The sequence below is a fragment of the Pantherophis guttatus genome, chromosome 2 (assembly GCF_059756535.1).
Source record: "Pantherophis guttatus breed Tessera chromosome 2, ASM5975653v1, whole genome shotgun sequence".
In the NCBI taxonomy this organism is placed as follows: domain Eukaryota; kingdom Metazoa; phylum Chordata; class Lepidosauria; order Squamata; family Colubridae; genus Pantherophis; species Pantherophis guttatus.
In genome coordinates, this window is record NC_142064.1 from 247,710,494 (window position 1) to 247,730,866 (window position 20,373).

At 43.8% G+C, this 20,373-nt stretch overlaps 1 protein-coding gene across 4 annotated transcripts in view; it reads left to right on the forward strand.

The window, feature by feature from the left end:
- The window catches only part of FAM107A (family with sequence similarity 107 member A), a 78,649-nt gene that overhangs the window by 27,996 nt on the left and 30,280 nt on the right, over positions 1-20,373 (forward strand). The window contains exon 2 of one of the 4 annotated variants that reach the window (XM_034408781.3): positions 4,496-4,559. In XM_034408781.3, coding sequence (XP_034264672.1) covers positions 4,496-4,559 — 64 coding nt within the window. Of the gene's footprint in view, positions 1-4,495; positions 4,560-9,334; positions 10,126-10,245; positions 10,799-20,373 lie in introns of those variants that run through there. The other 3 variants (XM_034408782.3, XM_034408784.3, XM_034408783.3) reach the window with 3 other exon arrangements.

Consider the following 20,373-nt stretch of genomic DNA (forward strand, 5'->3'; position numbering starts at 1 on the left):
TGCCAACAACAAACTAGATCTCCTAGAACGCACCCGTCAGGTGCTAATTAGATTCCAACAAAATGGCCTGAAACTCAAGAAGGCCAAATGCAAATTTGGAGTGCCACAAGTTGAATTTTTAGGGTTCCTTGTGGATGGGTCTGGCATCCACCCTACTCCTTCAAAGGTTGAGGCCATTAAGAAGGCCCCGACTCCCACGTGCAAAGCGGAGTTACAGGCTTTCTTGGGCCTGCTTAATTTTTACAGCATCTTCCTTCCACATAAGGCCTCTGTGGCAGAACCCTTTCATCGCTTGTTGGACAGTAAGGCTCCCTGGGTTTGGGAACAACCCCATGCCACAGCCTTCACGGCTGTAAAAAACCTACTCACATCTAATGCTGTGCTAATACAGTACAATGACAACCTCCCCCTCACATTAGTTTGCGATGCCTCTCCATACGGCATTGGTGCTGTATTGAGCCACGTATTGCCAAATGGAACCGAGGCTCCAGTTGCCTATTACTCCAGAACCTTGTCCTCTGCTGAGAGGAATTATGGGCAATTGGATAAAGAGGCGTTGGCGCTCGTGGCCGCGGTAAAGCGGTTTCACGATTACGTCTATGGTCGTTTTTTTCAATTAGTCACTGACCACAAGCCTCTCTTGGGTTTGTTGGCAGGCGATAAACAGACCCCACAAATTATGTCCCCCCGCATGACTCGGTGGTCAGTTTTTCTGGCGGCCTACAATTACCAGCTGGTCTATCGCCCAGGGGCTCATCTGGGGAATGCTGACGGTCTCAGTCGCTGTCCTCTTACCATAGCTGTTGATGACCCTGCTCCTGACCGCTCCGTCTTGTTAATCGATGATTTCCCTGATTTAGTAACAGCATCAGACGTTGCCAAACTGTCAGCTAAAGACCCTACTCTAGTGCAGGTCCTGGATTGGGTTCGTCGGGGGTGGCCACTGGGCCCGGTCCCAGGGGAATTCCGACCTTTTACCACCCGTCAGCATGAACTTTCCATCTCCCGGGGATGTTTATTGTGGGGTAGCAGGGTGGTGATTCCCCCCACACTACGTAGGCCTGTTTTACAGCGTTTGCACGAGAGCCATCCAGGCACCGATAGAATGAAGGCATTGGGCCGCAGTTATGTTTGGTGGCCAAAAATGGACCAGGCCATTTCTGAATGGGTAGCCAGGTGTCAGCGATGCCAGCAGTCCCGACCTGTGCCCCCTGCTGCCACGCCTAGAGAGTGGGAAACGCCCAGGTCCCCCTGGTCCCGGCTCCACATAGACCTGGCTGGACCTTTCATGGGACAGAACTTATTGATTGTGGTTGATGCGTACTCTAAGTGGGTGGAGATAGCTCGCATGGCATCAACCACTTCAGACGCTGTGATTAAGGTCCTCCGCAATTTATTTGCCACCCACGGCTTACCCGATGTGGTGGTATCGGACAACGGGCCCCAATTCACCTCGGCCACGTTTCAATTGTTCCTTGCGGGGTTGGGCATCCGCCATGCCTTGGTGGCACCTTATCATCCGTCCAGTAATGGCCGGGCTGAAAGGGCCGTCCGCTCGGCCAAGGATGCCCTAGCCCGTTTTGGCCCAGGGGACTGGCAGGAAAAGGTGGCGCAATATCTCTTGGCGCAACACTCTACCCCTTGCCCGCTGACCAATCGAAGCCCTGCCGAACTCCTTATGGGCAGGCGTTTACGGACCACCTTGGACAGGCTACACCCATGCTTCACGCCTGAGGCCCCCGTAGATTCATCTAGCCGCCCCCGGTCTTTCGGGGTTGGCGATTGTGTGTATGCCAGAAACTATGGGGGCGACCCTCCGTGGCTGCCTGGACGCATCATTCTAATAACAGGACCATGTTCTTACAGAGTCGAGCTCGAGGATGGACGAGCCTGGCGGCGCCATATAGATCAATTAAGGGGTCGTTTTTCCAACCAGACCCCGGAAGATGCGGATCCGACCATGGACCATCCGCCAGAGACGACCTCGCCCCCACCTCCATGGGACGATAAGGCCCACGATGCTTCACCAATAATAGTGCCTCGGCCATCCTGTTTTCCTGATGAACCAGTGTCTCTTCCGACCTCTGAGCCTCCTGTTACTGCATCCGCTCAGTCGCCGGTAGTTCCAATGGCTCAGGGGCTAGCGCAACCTGCAGAGACGTTCTCTGAGAGTCCGGAACTAGCCCTGTCCCAGGACAGCGAACTCCGTCGGTCAGGACGAATGCGCAGTCGTCCGTATTTCCTTAAGGATTACGTTTGTGCCATCCAAGGGGGAAGGAGTGTTACAGACGCGACGTTTCACTACCCGGCAACAAGGAAGCGCTCCCGATTGGCTGAGACTTGACAGCTCAGCCGGCGGGACAATTAAAAGAGATGCCATTGGCTGCTGCTTTTTACCAGCCGGCATATAAATAGCGGCTGTGAGAGAAAGAGGTTTGAGTTGGTTCTGACATTTTGCTGTTGCTGTTAATACGTTAATAAACCGTTCCTGTTAACCGTTGCCTCAGTCTCCCTGCCTGTTCTTTCAAAATAGAACAGGTTGTAGAGGCAAAATTCAGAAGATGATAGTGAAGCACAGATTCCTACATAAAGCTGTCAGAGTATTTGCAGCACATCCAACCAGCACACAAGTAAATGAACTTCAGCAGGATTCAATTATATATATGAAATTTCTTTATATATAATAAAAGCAGAAGTCAGCATACAAAATCAGGAGCACAGAAGCAATGTTCAGAGAAGCAAGTCATTACAGAGTAGAGAGATACAGAGGGTAATATTATACAGAGGCACTAATTACAGAGGCCAAACCAACTCTTATATACAAGCTACGCCCAGACTCCAAACTGTCTCTTATGGTCCCCTACAAACAAATACTCTGTTTCAGTTTCCAAACAGTCCCCATTGGCTGACCTGTTACCATGTCTATTCCAGTCTATGAACATTCATACTCTGACAAAAACATCATCTGGCTTCGTTTCAGATCTGGAAAAAGAGACTGAAACAGCACTTATCATTAGTGGATGACTTTCTTGGCCCCTAGATGGAACAAGTCCTATTAAGTTCTAGTCTTATTAAACCTCTCTCAGCAATATTCGATACCACCAACAATTAAGACAATGGTAAAATCATCACTGAGTGAAATTGTGCTGCCATCCTCCTTAAAATTGGCAATGGTATAACTACCTCATCACTTGACCCAGATACACCTCCATCCTTCCATTTTGAATTTGGCTAGATTTCTGCTATGCAGTGCATGCCACATATTCTCTAATTGTAGCTATTTATATTTTGTTGTATTAATCCATGTTACAGCGCGGGAATTGTATACATAATTTGAATGGCCTATAAGATCTCTAAAATTGAATGAATGAATGAATGAATGAATGAATGAATGAATGAACGAATGAACGAACAAACAAACAAACAAATGAATGTATTTATGTTCTGGACCTCCTGCAAAGGTTGTGATTGGGAGACACTATTTTATGATATTTCCCCTCTTTCTTGACTGGGCATTTCCAATCAATAGTTAATGAAGAAAAATAGTAAACTTCTGGCTTCTTTATTGTGAATTCTATAGGACTCAGATCTTTCCCCCATTGTGTGATTTAATGCTCAGACCTCTGAATCAGTATTGGGTTTCAAATTTTTTTACTACTGGTTCTGTGGGCATGGCTTGGTGGGCATGGCATAGCTTGATGGGTGGGGCTTGGTGGGCAGGGCTGCGGAAGGATACTATAAAATCTCCATTCCCTCTCCAATCCAGGGGAAGGTTATTGCAAAATCCCCATTTCCTCCCAATCAGCTGGGACTCGGGAGGCAGAGAATAAATGGGGGCGGGGCCAGTCAGAGGTGATATTTACCAGTTCTCCGAACTACTCAAAATTTCCGCTACCAGTTCTTCAGAACAGCCTCTGATGATGGTGCGGCTCAGCTGGGCATGGGGAGGGGGGGCACAGGGATTTTTGCTACCGGTTCTCCGAACCATCCGCCACCATCGCTACTGGATTGGGTGATCCAGTCCAAACTGGGAGCATTTCACCCCTGGATCATACTATCCCAGAAGAAGGACTGTAAACTGGGGGTCCTCTCAGATTTATGGCCTTAATTCCTCAAGAGGTGAAAGCAACAGGCAGGCTGGTATACTAGATGTAGCCCTTGCTGGAACAGTGTGACCTGATAATGGTAACTCATGTCCTTGTCACCTCAAAGATAGACTACTACAACACATCTTTGAAGACTACCTAAAAACCAGAAGTGGCGCCAAAATGTAACTGCCGGTGAGTGAGAGATGCTTTATCCAAATAATACCTTTCTTTTGGCTGTTGCATTGGTTACACAGCATAAGGCTGGAGCTCATACCATAACAAAACAAAGAGAAAAGTGGTATTCAAGCTGGTAAAATAACTTCTAACCTTTAGAAAAGCACCTAGGAATTGAAATAATGATAAATTGTGCATTCATGGCCCTTTCTCTTTCCCACTCTTTTCCCTAGAAAGAATACTCTCCTCGGTCCAACTATTGCCAGAAAAATAGAAAGCATGTTAGCAGTAACCCAGGTAAGTCTCTGAAATAATACAAATCCTAATGAGGAAAACTGTAACAATATTCAGGCTGAAATTCTGTTATAATTTTGGATTCTGGCAGCAGAAAAATATGAAATGTAAATAAATATTTTCCCTACTTGTCTCCCAAAGTAGAATCATATTCTCTTCTCTTTCCCTCTCAATTTCAATCAACCTTAAGTAGTTGCAGTTGGGAATTCCATTTTTGTAATCTATTAATTTTGATATTGTGTGTTTTCTTGAAGATCAGGGGTGAAATCCAGCAGGTTCTGACAGGTTCTGGAGAACTGGTAGCAGAAATTTTGAGTAGTGCGGAGAACTGGCAAATACCAACTCTGGCTGGTCCCAGGAGTGGGGTGGGAATGGAGATTTTGCAATATCCTTCCCCCAGGAGTGGGGAGGGAATGGAGATTTTGCAGTATCCTTCCCCTGCCATGCCCACCAAGCCACATCACGCCCACCAAGCCACGCCCACAGAACCAGTAGTAAAAAAAATTGAATTTCACCACTGTTGAAGACATTTCATTACCCAGGTAGGTAACATCATCAATGGTAAAGGGGAGAGGGGTTTTTCTCATTTTATATACTAGTGGCTTGCCCTGTCAGTATTGGTGGGAGTGGTCTTGGTGGTTCCTTAATTAAGCTGTTGTTTACTGTTCGCTTGTTTGTCTGTGTTGGTCGTGATGTTAACCTATATTCATCTTGGTGCTGATTACTGCTGAAGAGATTTTTGGTCCTTTTGTTTCCTTTTTGGCTTTTTGATTGTCTCATTTAAATTTAGACATTGCTAAGCATAAGTGACATATGATACGATCAGTTCTGCTTTTGGTCCTACAACTGGATTTGATTCAAAGTATGGTGACTATGACTAGGACCTTCTCAGATATGGTGCCTGATTGTGGAATTCTCCTTCCAGGGAAACACAACTGGATCTCCCACTATTTAGTCCAAAATGACATTAGATGTGTTTAGTCATCCAGAAATTGACAAGTCACATGATGACCAATGTTCCAGGAACAGACTGCTTGTTAAATAAATATTCTTTTGAACTGTTGTACAATTAAACACTGTGTTTCTACTGTTTTATCACACACTCGGGTCTTCTTTGGGAGAAAGGATGAGGATGATGAGGATGTCTGTGGAGATTCTCAGTCATCCAAGTCATGGTTTTTGTTTTTGTTTTTGTTTTTTAATTTGATTTATATGCCGCCCTTCTCCGGAGACTTAGGGCAGCTTACAATGCGCTAAGCAATAGCCTTCATTCTTTTGTATATTTATACAAAGTCAGCTTATTGCCCCCACAACTGGGTCCTCAATTTACCTACCTTAGAAAGGATGGAAGGCTGAGTCAACCTTGAGCCTTAGCGAGATTCGAACCTGCAGTAATTGCAGGCAGCTGGTCTTAATAACCAGTTTAATAACAGGGTGCCTTAGACCACTGTACTACCAAGGCTCACTGTACTACCAAGTCTCTACCAAGCTCTGCTGGCTGGGGAATTCTGGGAGTTGAAGTCCACACATCGTCCAGTGGCCAAGGTTAAGAAACACTGTACTAGAGGATACATTACTAAGACTATACTGAGGTAGTGAATGGGGTGAATCCAATATTTTTCTCCTCCAGTGAATTTTGCCCAATGAAGCCCTTCGAAGTGGTCCAACACAACCATTTAGAATAGTATTTCTCAAGCCTGTTGACTCCAAGACTTGTGGACTTCAACTCCCAGAATTCCCCAGCCATCATGCAAGCTGGGGTAAACTGGGAATAGAAGTCCACATTCCTTAGAGTTGCCAAGGTTGAGAGGTGGTGCTTCAAAACTCTTGGGAGCTTAGTGTCAAACATTTGGGTAAACATATCACTTTCAGAATAAAATTAATCATCTTAATCATGCTTCATTCTATAGTATTGGCAGTTCATCTTCTAAAGTGTGTCTAGGATGCCTGCTAATCAGATTTGTTTTGGTTACCTTTCAGATTAGTTTAATAAAGTTCAGCAGTGGTGAAATTCAATTTTTTTTACTACCAGTTTTGTGGGCGTGGCTTGTTGGGAGTTGCTTGAGGGGTGTGGTTTGGTGGGCGTGGCAGGGGAAGGATACTGCAAAATCTCCATTCCCACCCCACTCCAGGGGAAGGATACTGCAAAATTTCCATTCCCACTGCACTCTGTAGCCAGCCAGAGGTAGTATTTGCTGGTTCTCCAAACTACTCAAAATTTCCACTATCAGTTCTCCAGTACCTGTCAGAACCTGCTGGATTTCACCCCTGGACTTCAGCCATCTACCTGTTTACTCAATCTTTCTCTTCTTGACTTATTATATTTAATATGACATAGATGTTCACTTTGATAAAAGAGCTTATAAATGGCTCCTTTAAAAAATGATCTCATTTTCATTAAAGACAATCATAATGTGGACAGTCTGGAACATAACATACTCGGACAGAGAAGTTCTGAATATGTATAAGCTTCTGCTCAACGTTTCTTTCCTGGACAAAATGTTCAAACAAGTGGCGGCTAATTAGAACTAGATATCTTGGATGAAGATAAAAATCACCTAACCATTGTGGGAAGAAATATCCATCTGGTTCAGTTCCAAGCTGGGAGAAAGGCACTGGAGAGAAAATGAAGGCTGGAGGCTTATTGGAAAGAGGGTCCATTTATTGATGAACAGAACCACATATTTGTGGTTCTGGTGCAGCTGACCACATGGAGTTGAGAGTGGGGGGCATTTATACCTTCTCTTGGGCTTTGCACTTGAACCTCCTGTTCCTGTGCAAGAATATGTATTCTATTGGCTGTTGTAGGGGTTATGTAGGGGTCATAACTGGCTCTATAGGTTGTCTGAGCTCCCAGGTTTAGTTGAAGTTTGGACTGCTGAGATGATGCAATGAAGAGGCTTGTGTTCTGGAAGAGTGTTGGGCAGGGGTGTCAAACTCACGTTGTCACCACATGACGCATTGGGACTTTTTTCCCCTTCCCTAAACCAGGCATGGGTGTGGCCAGCACATGACGAATCTGGCCCATGGGCCAGGAGTTTGACAGCCCTGGTGTTGGGCAATTCCTATTATGGCTTAATGGCTTTTTCCTGTGTTGGATCTTGGGTGAGGGTATTTGCTTATGAATAGAATTATCTATCTCTTTATCTCTTAACTCTTTATCTATCTCTTTATGTCTTAAGTGCTGACATCTGCTGTGGGCTATTAAGAAAAGGTGGGGGCTGCTTTCTCCCTCTAAAATAACATGTCTCTCCATTTCTAATCCAGAGAAATATAATATTCTGCTTTTTTTTATATCTCAAAATATTTCATTCTTCTAGGAGAGGGATGGGTACTAATTTTCTACACCACCTTGCTTAAGAACAGAAATTCTGGTCCCAAGTGTGGTCATAAGGCAAGGACTGCACTGGCTCCCAGTTCATTTCCAGTCCCCATTAAAAGGGCTGACACTGATATAAAAAAACCCCTTAGAAATCATAATATCTGAAGAAATGTTTCTTCCTCTACCATGAAATCTTGATTTATTTGTTTAGCTTGTTTGTTAATTAGATTTATGGATTGCCCATCTTCTCCATTTAATGGACTAATAGGGAAAGGAAGTATCCATTATTCTTGATTGTCTTGTTAAAATCAGAATGCACATTGCTGGCGGGGATACGATTTGTGCAAATGACATAATCGCACATGCACATTAGCCCAAATAGCATTGTTACACAAAGGACACAAATGGCACCGGTTCGTTTTGGTTTTTTTTATCCTCCTCTTCTTAAAGTCATCGCACCGAGTTCCATTAAATCTAAAGTTTCCTTGTGTTTCCTTACTCATAGCTTGCGATCTTTGCCGAAGGCTTACAGATCTATGAGTCTTTAAGATCTATGAGTCATGTCAGTGAGCCTGGGGCAACTCGGGCTCTGTCCACCTAAAGGAGCGAGCTGGGAACAACCATCAAGGAACAAAAATCTCTGCGACTAATATTCACACATTCGGCTCAAGCGTTTTGACTGAATCCTGCCTGCGACGTGCCAACCCCAGCCCTCCCCCACCTCCCATTGCAGTTTATTCAATCAGTAAGGAGTTAAGAAAATCACAGAGAAACGGGACTCCAAGGAAGAGCCCTTTCCGACGCGCTTGGGTTTTGCTAAGCGTAAAAGTCTGTAGAGATTCTCAGTCCTCCAGATCAGGGGTCTCCTGGGAGTTGAAGTCCGCCAAGGCTTACAGTTGCCAAGGTTGAAGACCTCTGCTCCAGGGGTGAAATCCAAAATTTTTCCCTACCGGTTCTGTGGGCATGGCTTGGTGGGCGTGGCAGGGGAAGGATATTGCAAAATCTCCATTCCCACCCCATTTCTGGGGCCAGCCAGAGGTGGTATTTGCTGGTTCTCCGAACTACTCAAAATTTCCGCTACCGGTTCTCCAGAACCTGTTAGAACCGGCTGGATTTCACCCCTGCTCTGCTCCAGATTGTCCCAAAGGTGCATTTTTTTTTCTTCAGGAGGCAGCTGGACCTTCTTGGTTTTTTTTTCTTTTGAAGATGTTTCGCTTCTCATCCAAGAAGCTTCTTCAGTTCTGATTGGATGGTGGGGAATGGAAGGGTTTATAATCCCTTGCAAACAGCTGGTCATTTGCATTCTGCATCCTTTTTTTTTTTTTTTTTTAAGAGGGTCGTTGAAGCACTTGGAGGTTGATCTGTGTCCTCACGGGTCACCTGAGTGCCCAGACTTTTTGGGGTTTTTTTTGCAAGCATTTCTAAACGGCGCTGCAACCTGAGCAGCGCTGAGGATGGGCGATGACGCCGCGCCCGTTCGCAGCGTAGGAGTTGCGCAGCAAATGTTCCTGCCTTGCCTTCATTCCCGCGTCGCCCAACTCCACGCTCAGCTCGTCTATAGGTCTTTTTTTTCTCTCTCTCTCTCTCTCTCGTCAAAGTGCTGCCTAATTGCTAACATTGCATGAGGGGTGGGGGCGGGCGAGAGATCTCCCAGAAAGAAGCACAAAAGCTTCGTTCTTAAAAAACCGAAAAGTTGCACGCAACGCCATTTGTCACCAAAGTTCCCAGCAGGAGCCAAGCAAAGCCTGACACAAAAGCGTCTGCAAGCCTCTTTCTCTGCCCCCCCCCCCACCTCAGCCCCCCACGCACACACACACACACACACTCCTTCCCCATAGTGTGAGCTTTGCGCAGCTTTTGCACAGCGACTCATGCCACGTTACAGGATCCGAGAAGGGGGGGGGGAAGGCGGGAAAGGTTTCGTGGGAAGGGGGAGGCTGCACGGAACGGCCGCTGGCGCCTTTCACGTGACTCGTCGCCTCAGTAAAGATCCGTTGCGGGAGCGAGAGGGCTTCTCTCCGCCGATTGCCCCAAAGTCATGCCCACTTAGAAACCCGCCGAAATAAGGGGAGAGGACAGAGAGAGAGACGGGGAGGGGGAGGGGGACGGACTTGGCGCGGCCGGAGTAGAGTTAAGGGCAGCCCCGCCAAGAGCCACCTGCCGGCGCGATGAGCCAGAGGAGAGGCGACCAGGTGAGAATCCCACCTGGGGCGACTGGGTTGTACAGAGCGGTGCTAGTCAAATCAGGTAAGGACGCAGCCTGGGGGGAGGTGTTAAGTGAACAGCAGGCGAAGCCAATGCTGGGTTTGCAAGGTGGAGCTTGTTGCCCACCTAATCCAACGTGGTGCGCCCCCTTTTCTTTGCAGATGTGCGTATGGGAGTATGGGGGCTCTTTCCCTTGCTCCTCCAGTGAACCCTTGAGCTCTGACTGCTGAGTTTCCTAATGCTCCTTCCTTCCTCTCCTTCCTTCCTTCTTCCTTCCCTTCCTTCCTCCTCCCCCCTTCCTTACTTCCTAGACTGTGTTGTTTCTCTGTCGTATAATATATGTGGGTATATGCACAATTTTCTATTTATTTTGTCATGTTTGTGTAGTGTATATTGGAGGTGGGGACCCTTTGAGAGCTGTATCCAACGAAATTTCATTTTGATTTATGCCAATTAGTGTACATTCAAAGTGACAATAAAGTCCTGTCCTATCCTATCCTATCCTATCTTATCCTATCCTATTCTGTTCCTTCCTCCTTTCCTTTCCTTTCCTTTCCTTTCCTTTCCTTTCCTTTCCTTTCCTTTCCTTTCCCTTCCTTCCCTTCCCTTCCCTTCCTTCCTTCCCTCCTGAGATGGCCAAATCTGAAAGCTGTGAGCAATGAGTTGTGCTGAGCTTTGCAATGACATTTTTCAGTGGAAAAAGGCAGCCAAGACGGTAACCCACATTTTGACATTTGTCTCACATTGTAAACTGTGTAACTGGGGGGGGGGGAGGAGGAGGCCTGTTTTATGACAAGTCTGTGGGTAATAATGACCTAATAATGAAATAATGAGGCAGATGATTAAAGATGTATGGTGATAACACGATTTCACAGCGCTTATCACTGTTTAAACTCATTAGGATTTTATTTTCAAAATATAATATGTATGCACTAGTTATTGGATTCCCATAAATAATTTTTAAATACTTACAGCTGGGGGAAAAATCAGCATTGTTATTCCTTTCCCCAATAATTTTTAGAAAGGTAATTTGTTACTGGAGTAATGAACTGTAGCGCGCTTAACCCTTCAGCAAGGCATTTTAATTAATAGTTTTAATTGATATAGTTTACTGGGGAGAGGAATAAATGTGCATCATGATACTTACGATACTTGGCTGCAGTCTTTTGACCATTTTTTAAAATTCAATTTCATTTTGGAGCAGAGCATGCTTGCCACTAAGCAAATAAAAAATTGAGTTGCACCCCTGTATTCATTTCCAGATGGGTTACTATGTGCATGATCAGGCATGAGTCTTTGTAGCAAAGAGATTAATCTCCATAAGCTGTATAATTTAATGTGAATTGACTCCAGAAATCTGAGGAAGAAGTTCGATAACCCAACATGAAATCAGCTTCCAGGTGCCTTGTTGTATTATAAGTTCAAAGCAAATTGTGTTATTTGATGATATATTTGCAGATATCATCACAAAAAGGTCTTTTGGAGGTTTCATACTTGGAAGATGCATGAGGATGGGCGATAGACAAACAAGAAAGCAGCGTCTAAAGATATGTTATGCCTGGCTCTGGCAGGCAGAGTCACAGTGTTGGAATTTCCGCACGAACCAAAGGTTTGAAGCAAAAATACCACAGATAAAGAAATCGCACTATAACCCAGGTGTTTTAAAGAGATAACACTATGGAACGGGTTTGCCAAAAGTTGGCTAGACAATCAATGGTGATAGTTGTTGCTAAGAAAGAATTGTGCCTAGTCCTGGAGTCAATCTAATCCTGATCTAATAAGAACTCCAACGCCTGTGAATTGCGATCCCAACCCATCTTTAACAGATATCAGATTAACAGAGTTGGAAAGTCTTCTAGTCCAACCCTCCACCCAAGCAGAAGACCCTACCCCCGTGATGGCGAACCTATGGCACGCGTGCCGGAAGTGGCATGCAGAGCCATTTTTCCGGGCACGCGAGCTGTCGCCCAATTTACCTGCAGCTGTGCATGCGCGCGTACCCCAGTTGGTGTTCGGGCCTCTGGTGTGCATGCCTGCAATTCAGGGGACCCAGCTGGTCTTCTGAGCTCTCCTGTGCATGTGCACGTGTTTTTGCATGTGCGCAAGAGTACTGGTGCGCAACACGTGCATGTGTAGACAGCGTTCACATGCGTGCATTGCACCTGCAATAACCATGCCACATGCGCAGATGGTGCAATTACACGCACAGCACATGGGGCACAAACACAAAAGCTGTGCGCAAGCACAGATGGTGCGATTGCACGCACAGCGCATGGTGGGGAGCACAAAAGCTGTGCGCATGCGCAGATGGTGCAGTTGCATGTGCAGGGCATGGGGGAGCAGCCGCACATTAGCACAGATGGACGGATCTGTTCGGCACTCGTTGAGTAAAAGGTTCGCCACCACTGCCCTACATCATTTCTGACAAATGGCAGCCCAGTCTCTTCTTGAAAGCTTCCAGTGATGAAGCTCCCACAATCTTGAAGGTGCCAAGAGTGCTGCAACATTTACATTATTAGGAGTAATGCAGATGTTTGCAGGAAGCTGTCTTGCCTGAAAAGCAGCTGGGAAAGTCACAACGTGAGAGGCTTCTGTACTAAATTCCAAGTCTTCATGGTTCATTTCACAAAAATAAGCTACCTGACAGAGCAAATCTCCTAGGAATCCAGCTTATACCATTGTTGTTAACGAGTCTTTTAACCGGTCTGTTTTCAAAAAACTAGATATGTCAAAATCCAGGAGGCAAGAAAATGTTTGTCCCACCTATTCTCTATTGTTCTCCTGTAGGTGCAGTAGTTTGAAAAGAACAAATTGGGTTGTTTCTCTTGGCTACTAGCTCCATTTTTAAGCAATATTAAACATACTGCAATTTCATAGTTACATAACCACTCAAGAAGCTTACCACAGTTAAGCCAATGTACGGTATATAAAACATAATACCATCAATACAATTGAAATTTAAAATCAAGTGTTGGTTGAGAGCTTGGGAGAGTGGGAGCTGCACAGAAGCAAACTGTTTCCTGTGTGGTCTATAAGTGAGCTTCTGGTTACAGGAACATCTTTAGAAATGATCTCCTTTGCTGATCTAAGTTACCAAGGTTTATAATGAAAAAGGTGGTCTCTTAGATAAGATTACAGAGTTGTAGGGATCTTGTAGGTCATCTAGTCCAACCCTCCACCCAAGCAGGAGACCTTACACCATTTCTGACCGATGGCTGTCCAGTCTCTTCTTGAAAGCTTCCACTGATGAAGCTCCCACAACTTCTGAAGGCAAGTTGTTCTGTTGGTTGATTGTTCTCACTGTCAGAAAATTTCTAATTATTTCTAGGTTGGATCTCTCCTTGTTCAGTTTTCATCCATTATTCCTTGTCTGGGATAGTCAGGTCCTAAACCATTAGGGCTTGAAGGATCAATACCAGGTCCTTAAATTGTGTCCAAGATGTAATGGGCAGGCAGGATCAATTATTCCATTCCGACATGAAGTCCAATGTACAGTTTTAACTGTTTGTCAAGACTAATCATATTTCCCTACGCAACTCATGACAGTGGTTTGAATGGATAGAATTTGCACCTTTTCAGTGATGTGTGACAATTAGTCACCTGCAAGTACCCAAATTAAGTTGCTCTATAGCTAGAAGGTGGGGGCGTTAACTATGAACAAACGCTGAGAGTGGATGATGGTTAATGCAGCACAGATAGCCCTTAATGTACCAGCACAATTGAGCCCAACATTTCTCTAGTTAAGCATGACAGTTGTTAAATGAGTTTTGCCCCATATTAAGACCTTACTTGTCACAGTTGTTAAGTGAATCCTTGCAGTTGTTAAATTAGGAATACGGTTGCTAAGTGAATCTGGCTTCCACATTGATTCTGCTTGTCAGAACGTTCCAAAAGATGATCACATGACCCCCCGGGACACTGCAACCATCATAATTTTTTAATAAAAATTATTAATAAAAACCATCAGTCAATTTTTTCAATTGTTTGTAACTTCGAATGGTCGCTAAATGAATGGTTGTAAGTTGAAGACTACCTGTACAGGAAACAAAAATACCGAAAGAACTTGCAATCTCCATCCTAAGCCAAATTCTGGAGACAGAAGCCTTCTCCGAGGATGTTGTGACCCAGGCCCAAGTAGGTAGTATTAGACGCAAACAGTTCCAAAACAAACAGACTTTATTAGAACAGCTGAGAATTAACTCATTCTCAGCGTAGTCCAAACTAAATCAAAACAAATTCTTCATAACACAAATTCCTCAGTCTAATCACCAAACTTGGTATAATTAGGCAAACTGCCAAAGGCTTCTCTTGGCAAAAGTTCAGAAGCAGAACACGCCGACTAGAGATAAGTGCAGCAAGACAAGAACAAGTCTATCAACGTTGTTTTCCGACAAATAGCCCAAGAGCCGTTGCTGGTCTTTTAAGCCTTATGGGAGGGGCCAATCATCTCTTGGCCCTACTCCTGAGTCGTCCTCTTTGTTGTAGCTGCTCTTGCCTTCTGGCAGCTCTTCTCATACGTGCACTAGGAACAGGTTCTTCCTGTTCCTCTGCCTCTCTGTCAGCCTCTGGAGGCTCCGGAGTCCGCACATCACTCCCTGACGTCCCTGGCCCTATCTCTGCCTCTGACGCAGAGTCCTCATCCGGGCCTTCCCCAGACTCCAGGACTGGCCCCTGTTCTTCCTCAGCCTCATCGCTGTCTGACTCCTCTGCCAGCTCCGCAGGCTGCTGGAGGACCACAACAGAGAAAGAACAAGAGATTTTTGCAACAACTGGGTTTCTATTCAAAGCCCTGAAGAATTTCCAGAGGAGCAGCAGATCTTCATGGAGACTGGGAGATCTTATTGTTTTCTCCCTTGGTAACCTCTTTGACATAATTACAGGTAGTCCTTGACTTATCCATTCAACATATCTTTCACAGTTTCTTGTTAACAAAAAGAAGGATGAGTGCTGACTCTCACTTCTCCTTTTACTGCTTTTACTTTGACCTTGCCACCAAGAGTTCCTGCAATAGTCCTTCCTTAGAAATATGCTCAATTAATTGGATGGATTATGCTGTGGTCCACAGTAGTTTACATGATCATACATTGAATAAAATTGTCCACAAGACTTTTGCAAAGTTTATGTAAGTGAACCTAGAAGTCAAAATCATCTCCAATAAGGATGCAACTGGAGATTCAAGATCTCCACAAGACTTAAATGCCTGCAGCTCTCTATTGCAAAAGTACCATGAATCTGAACTAGGACTATTCTGACTGCAGGGAAGTTTAGATTCTTGTTTATGATTGAACATTTGCTACTTTTCTTTCTGAGTCCTAACTATTAAACTTCTGAACTAAGGACAGCATAGTGTCAGGTCTTCCCTGTTATGAAACCCTTCAGCACTGGAAAGATTTAGTTTAGGTGGACAATATTAAGGGGTTTTGGGACCTGCAACTCAGCTGCCTGGTTTTTCCAAAAATCACAGAAGGCAATCCAGTAATATAGCATTGGCAGAACAAGGGAGACAAGATTTCTTTCATTCCTTTGTGTAGCAGTTTAGGGTGTGTGGTGGTTTAGTGTGGCTGATGGGATGAAAAAAAAAATTTAATGGTAAACTAATCTCATTCTCACCCTTAGCCCACCCTTTTCAAAAAGAATGAAAAAATTGTCACATTCCTGTAACAACATTGCACCTATCTCTGTTTTTGAATCATCGGTGACTATGTGGAAATAAATAACCAACACATTTGTTTCAAAGCCTCAAATACTTGTTAGCACTCATAACACTTATCATTTGTGGGGCATTCATAGAAGCTTATCCAAGCATAGCATTTTAATTAAATCAGTCAAAGTAGACCCTAAAGCAGGGGTATCAAACTTGATTTCATTGAGTGCCGCATCAGGGTTGTGTTTGACCTTGGGGGGGCTGAGTGGGCGTGGCCAGGGTAGGCATGGGCAGCTCGACATTCTGTAGCCCGGGAGTCCCGACCTCCATTTTCGCTGGCAGAAGGATGCAGGAGGCCGTCGCAGCCAAAAACGGAGCCTGAGAGGGCCGTCACAGCCCTCATGAGCTCCATTTTTGCTGGCAGAGGCACTGTGGGCCAGTCCTTCACTGTTTCCAGGGCGGCCCCACAGGCCAGATCTAAGCACCCCATAGGCCGAATCCAGCCCACTGGCCTTGAGTTTCACATCCCTTCCCTAAAGCATTCTATGTAGAACAAATCTTTGACAAGAGTTGTTCAGATTTAGAATAGAATAGAATAGAATAACAGAGTTGGAAGGGACCTTGGAGGTCTTCTAGTCCAACCCCCTGCCCAGGCAGGAAACCCTACACCACTTCAGACAAATGGTTATCCAACATCTTAAAAATTTCCATTGTTGGAGCATTCACAACTTCTGCAAGCAAGTTGTTCCACTTATTAATTGTTCTAACTGTCAGGAAATTTCTCCTTAGTTCTAAGTTTCTTCTCTCCTTGATTAGTTTCCATTCATTGCTTCTTGTCCTGCCCTCAGGTGCTTTGGAGAACAGCTTGACTCCCTCTTCTTAGTGGCAACCCCTGAGATATTGGAACACTGCTATCATGTCATCCCTAATCCTTCTTTTCCTTTCCTTTCATTTGATAATCATAAATACCAAGCCTTCACCCAAGTCATGTATCCATATGTAAAACAGCACAAGTTCTACAGAAATCCATCCAAGGCTTGCCTCTAATCTCATGGTTAGCCATTGATGTAGACTTGTTGAGTGTGATTGTCCAACTAGAATCATAGGGATAGAAGGAATCATAAAGGTCATCTAGTCCACTCCCAACAAGCTCTGTATCTAGCTAGGGGTATCTTAGTCCCACCCATATCTTCTCTACTAAGGTCTGGTACGAACACTTTTCAAATGTCCACCTTATTCCTGTTGTTAAATAAATTGAACTCTGTTGAAATGTTGACAATGTTCTCTTTTTTTTCTGAGTCCCATTTTAGCAACATAAAAGTAACCTTCTTTTGAGTTAGAGCATTTAGTCTGTAATCTGACTGACAATTACTTCCAGACAGGAAACTTACTATTTTTATTTGATGATGTCAGTGATTGCACCTAGAGACTTTCTTATCAAAATCTATACCCTCTGCTCTATGTTCCATTCTCTAATCATTCATTAAAGAAAAACCACATGATTTTGTGTATATGAACAGGGATACAGGAACAATGCCATGCTAAAAATACTGCTAAGAGCTGATTTGATTTCTTAGTCTTATTTTTTTTTTAACTCTCTGCAGATTTAGATGGCCAAGGACAATGCTTTGTGATGTAGCTCTTCTTTTACAAAGCAAGAAAAACCGTTCATGATCCTATTCCTTCTTCAAAGAGCTAAGGGTAGCACATTTCATTTTTAGGACAATCTCCCCCTGCTCAAAACCATCCTATAGATAGGCTGACAGTGACTGTCACAAATCATCCAAAATAAGGTAGGAATTAGTATGTTGGACCAGAACCGGGAAGGCTCAGAGTTAACTCTGTATTCAGCCAGAAGTTGATGGGATGATATTGGGCCTCCCATCTTTGTCACGTCAAGGTGATTTGAGGTAGAAAAATTGGAGGACAGAATACTTTCAACTCAAGTGGAAGAATGTATGGAAAGGCAGTGATTTCCCTGTTTTAGGAAAGAATTGGACCAGGTATCTTTGGCCAGGATATTCTAAATATAACCAAGAATGGTCAATGGTCAATCAGAATCAATAGTCAATCAAACCCAGAGAGCTTCTGGTTACCGTATTTTTCAGAGTATAAGACGCACCTTAGTTTTTGCGGAAGAAAATAAGAAAAAAGCTGATTGGCAGGTGGATCAGCCTCCAGGAATACTCCCACTCAGCTGTTCCCAGAGGTGAATTTTAGCAACAGATTTGTTGGTTGTGAGCTCTGTGCCTTGGTTTTTGTTTTTTGTTTTGTTTTGTTTTTTTTGTTTTTTTGCTTTTTTTTTTCTGCCTCTGAAACTTCTGAAACTCCGATTCAGAAAAAACTTTTTTTCCTGCCTCTGAAAGCCTCCAAAACAGAGCTTCAGAAAAAAAAGCCTCTGAAGCTCTGTTTGGGGGCTTCTTTTCTGAAGCTTCATTTCTGATGCTTTTTTCAGCCTCTGAAACCTCCGTTTGAGAAGCTGGGCAGGGCTACATTCGGAGTATAAGACGCACCCAGATTTTCACCCTCTTTTGGGGGGGGAAGGTGCATCTTATACTCTGAAAAATACGGTACTTTGTAAACCAAACCCAGATAGCACCAAGCACTCCATAGTTCAACCCTGAACTACATATATTTTCTTCTACTAGAGCTTTATCTTGTAGTCGGGGCTTTGGGGAGAGATAAGGGTTCATGTAAGGTAGATATTTCAGATCTAAAATAATATATTTATTTTTAAAAGAGATAGTACAAAATCAAATTTCGGGGTCTCCTAGTTGCCCTCCTTATATAAAAGTATGTATCTTGGTATACTAAAGACAATGATGGAAAGGTTACTGGTTATTCAGAGAATGAGTAGAAATGCTCTGTAGGTTCCATGGATCATAGAGAGATTTTCTCTCCAATTTTTCAACAGCGGAGGAAAGAGAAATCCTAAATAGCCTGGAAGAAACTCATCACAACAGTCTTCTGTCAGGGTTAACCTTCCTTTTCCTTCTCTGTGCTGTTTTTGTTGCCTGAGGATAAATATGCCTTTTGGTTTGACGAAATGTTTACTCTGCATTTTATAATAAACATTATACTAACTATGACTTCCTCCACTTAAGTGTCCTAAGATGAATCTAGTTAGAGATTTCTAATTCCTGCGTTAGAAGTTTGGAAGTTTTGTTTCTTTGCTTGTTTTCGTTTATCAAATTTTGAAACCACCCATCTTCCTCACCAAGGGGCTTCTCAGTTTTCCATGTTGAGGAGCAATTCATGCTCATGTCACCTCAACCTAGGGAATCAGTGTGGTGTAGTGATGGTGGGGTATGATTGGGGAGACCCAGTTTATAGTCCTTTCTTAGGCATGGAAATCAGCTGGGTGACCTTGGTCCAGTCATTCCCTCTCAGCCCAAACTCAGCATCAGGAGTGCGACAAGCTGATGGAAAACAAAGCCTCTGTCTGTACTTTACATTAATGTGAGACTGCAATTAGTGCACTGTAAATTCTAGCGGACACAGTTTGTATCATAATGCTTCAAGGAAGGAATTCTCTGCTTACTGTTTTTGGTAGATATCAATGGGACTCCTCGGGACATGAAATGGCTTTCTGTGCACACAAAAGGGCAGAAAACTAGGGGAAACCTACAAAGAAGTCACACTGAACTTTCCAAAGAAAGTGGCTACTTTTGCACTTATCAGAAAGATGCCTTACTCATGCTGGTATGTTTTGCAAACCACCCCTTTCAAATGCTTCCTACCAAATAGGCAAGAAGCAGCATTAAAATTAGTGAAAGACATATCTATCCGTTTTACTTAACTCACGTAATCTGGTTACTTTGGTAATCTGTTTTCTGCATCTTTGAAATACCCTGAACCATAAATTACCATATTTTTTGGAGTATAAGACGCACCTTAGTTTTTGGGGAGGAAAATAAGAAAAAAGCTGATTGGCAGGTAGATCAGCTGTTCCCAGAGGTGAATTTTAGCAACAGGTTCCTTGGTTGTGAGCTCTGTGCCTTGCTTTTTTTTTGCTTTTTTTTCTGCCTCTGAAACTTCTGAAACTGTTTCAGAAAAAACTTTTTTCCTGCTTCTGAAAGAAAAAAAGTCTCTGAAGCTCTGTTTAGGGGCTTCTTTTCTGAAGCTCTGTTTGGGGGCTTCTTTTCTGAAGCTCTGTTTAGGGCTTTTTTTCTGAAGAGTCATTTCTGATGCTTTTTTCAGCCTCTGAAACCTCCGGGGCTACATTCGGAGTATAAGACGCACCCAGATTTTCAAAACTCTTTTTTGGAGGAAAAAGGTGCGTCTTATACTCAGAAAAATACGGTAGTCCGATTGGGTTAATGCAACATGCCATATCAAATATACCCAAAATGAAGGTTAAAACTAGTAAAACATCACACACTTTCTTCCAGATGAGCATACTGTATTGTACAACCATAGCCATCATCTCACAAAAGTGGTTTATACATGAGAAGTATTCAAATGGCAACAACTATTATTTATATCTATACAGCAAAGAGGAAAGGTGCACTTCTCCTAAAGCTAAGGAGGACAAAAGATTTTAGAGAGGGATGTACAAGACCGAATAATTCACATGTTTTTTGAAGCAGTGCAATGGATTAAAAATTAGGGCAAAATTGCATCAAAAATTGCTTACAGGGGATTAT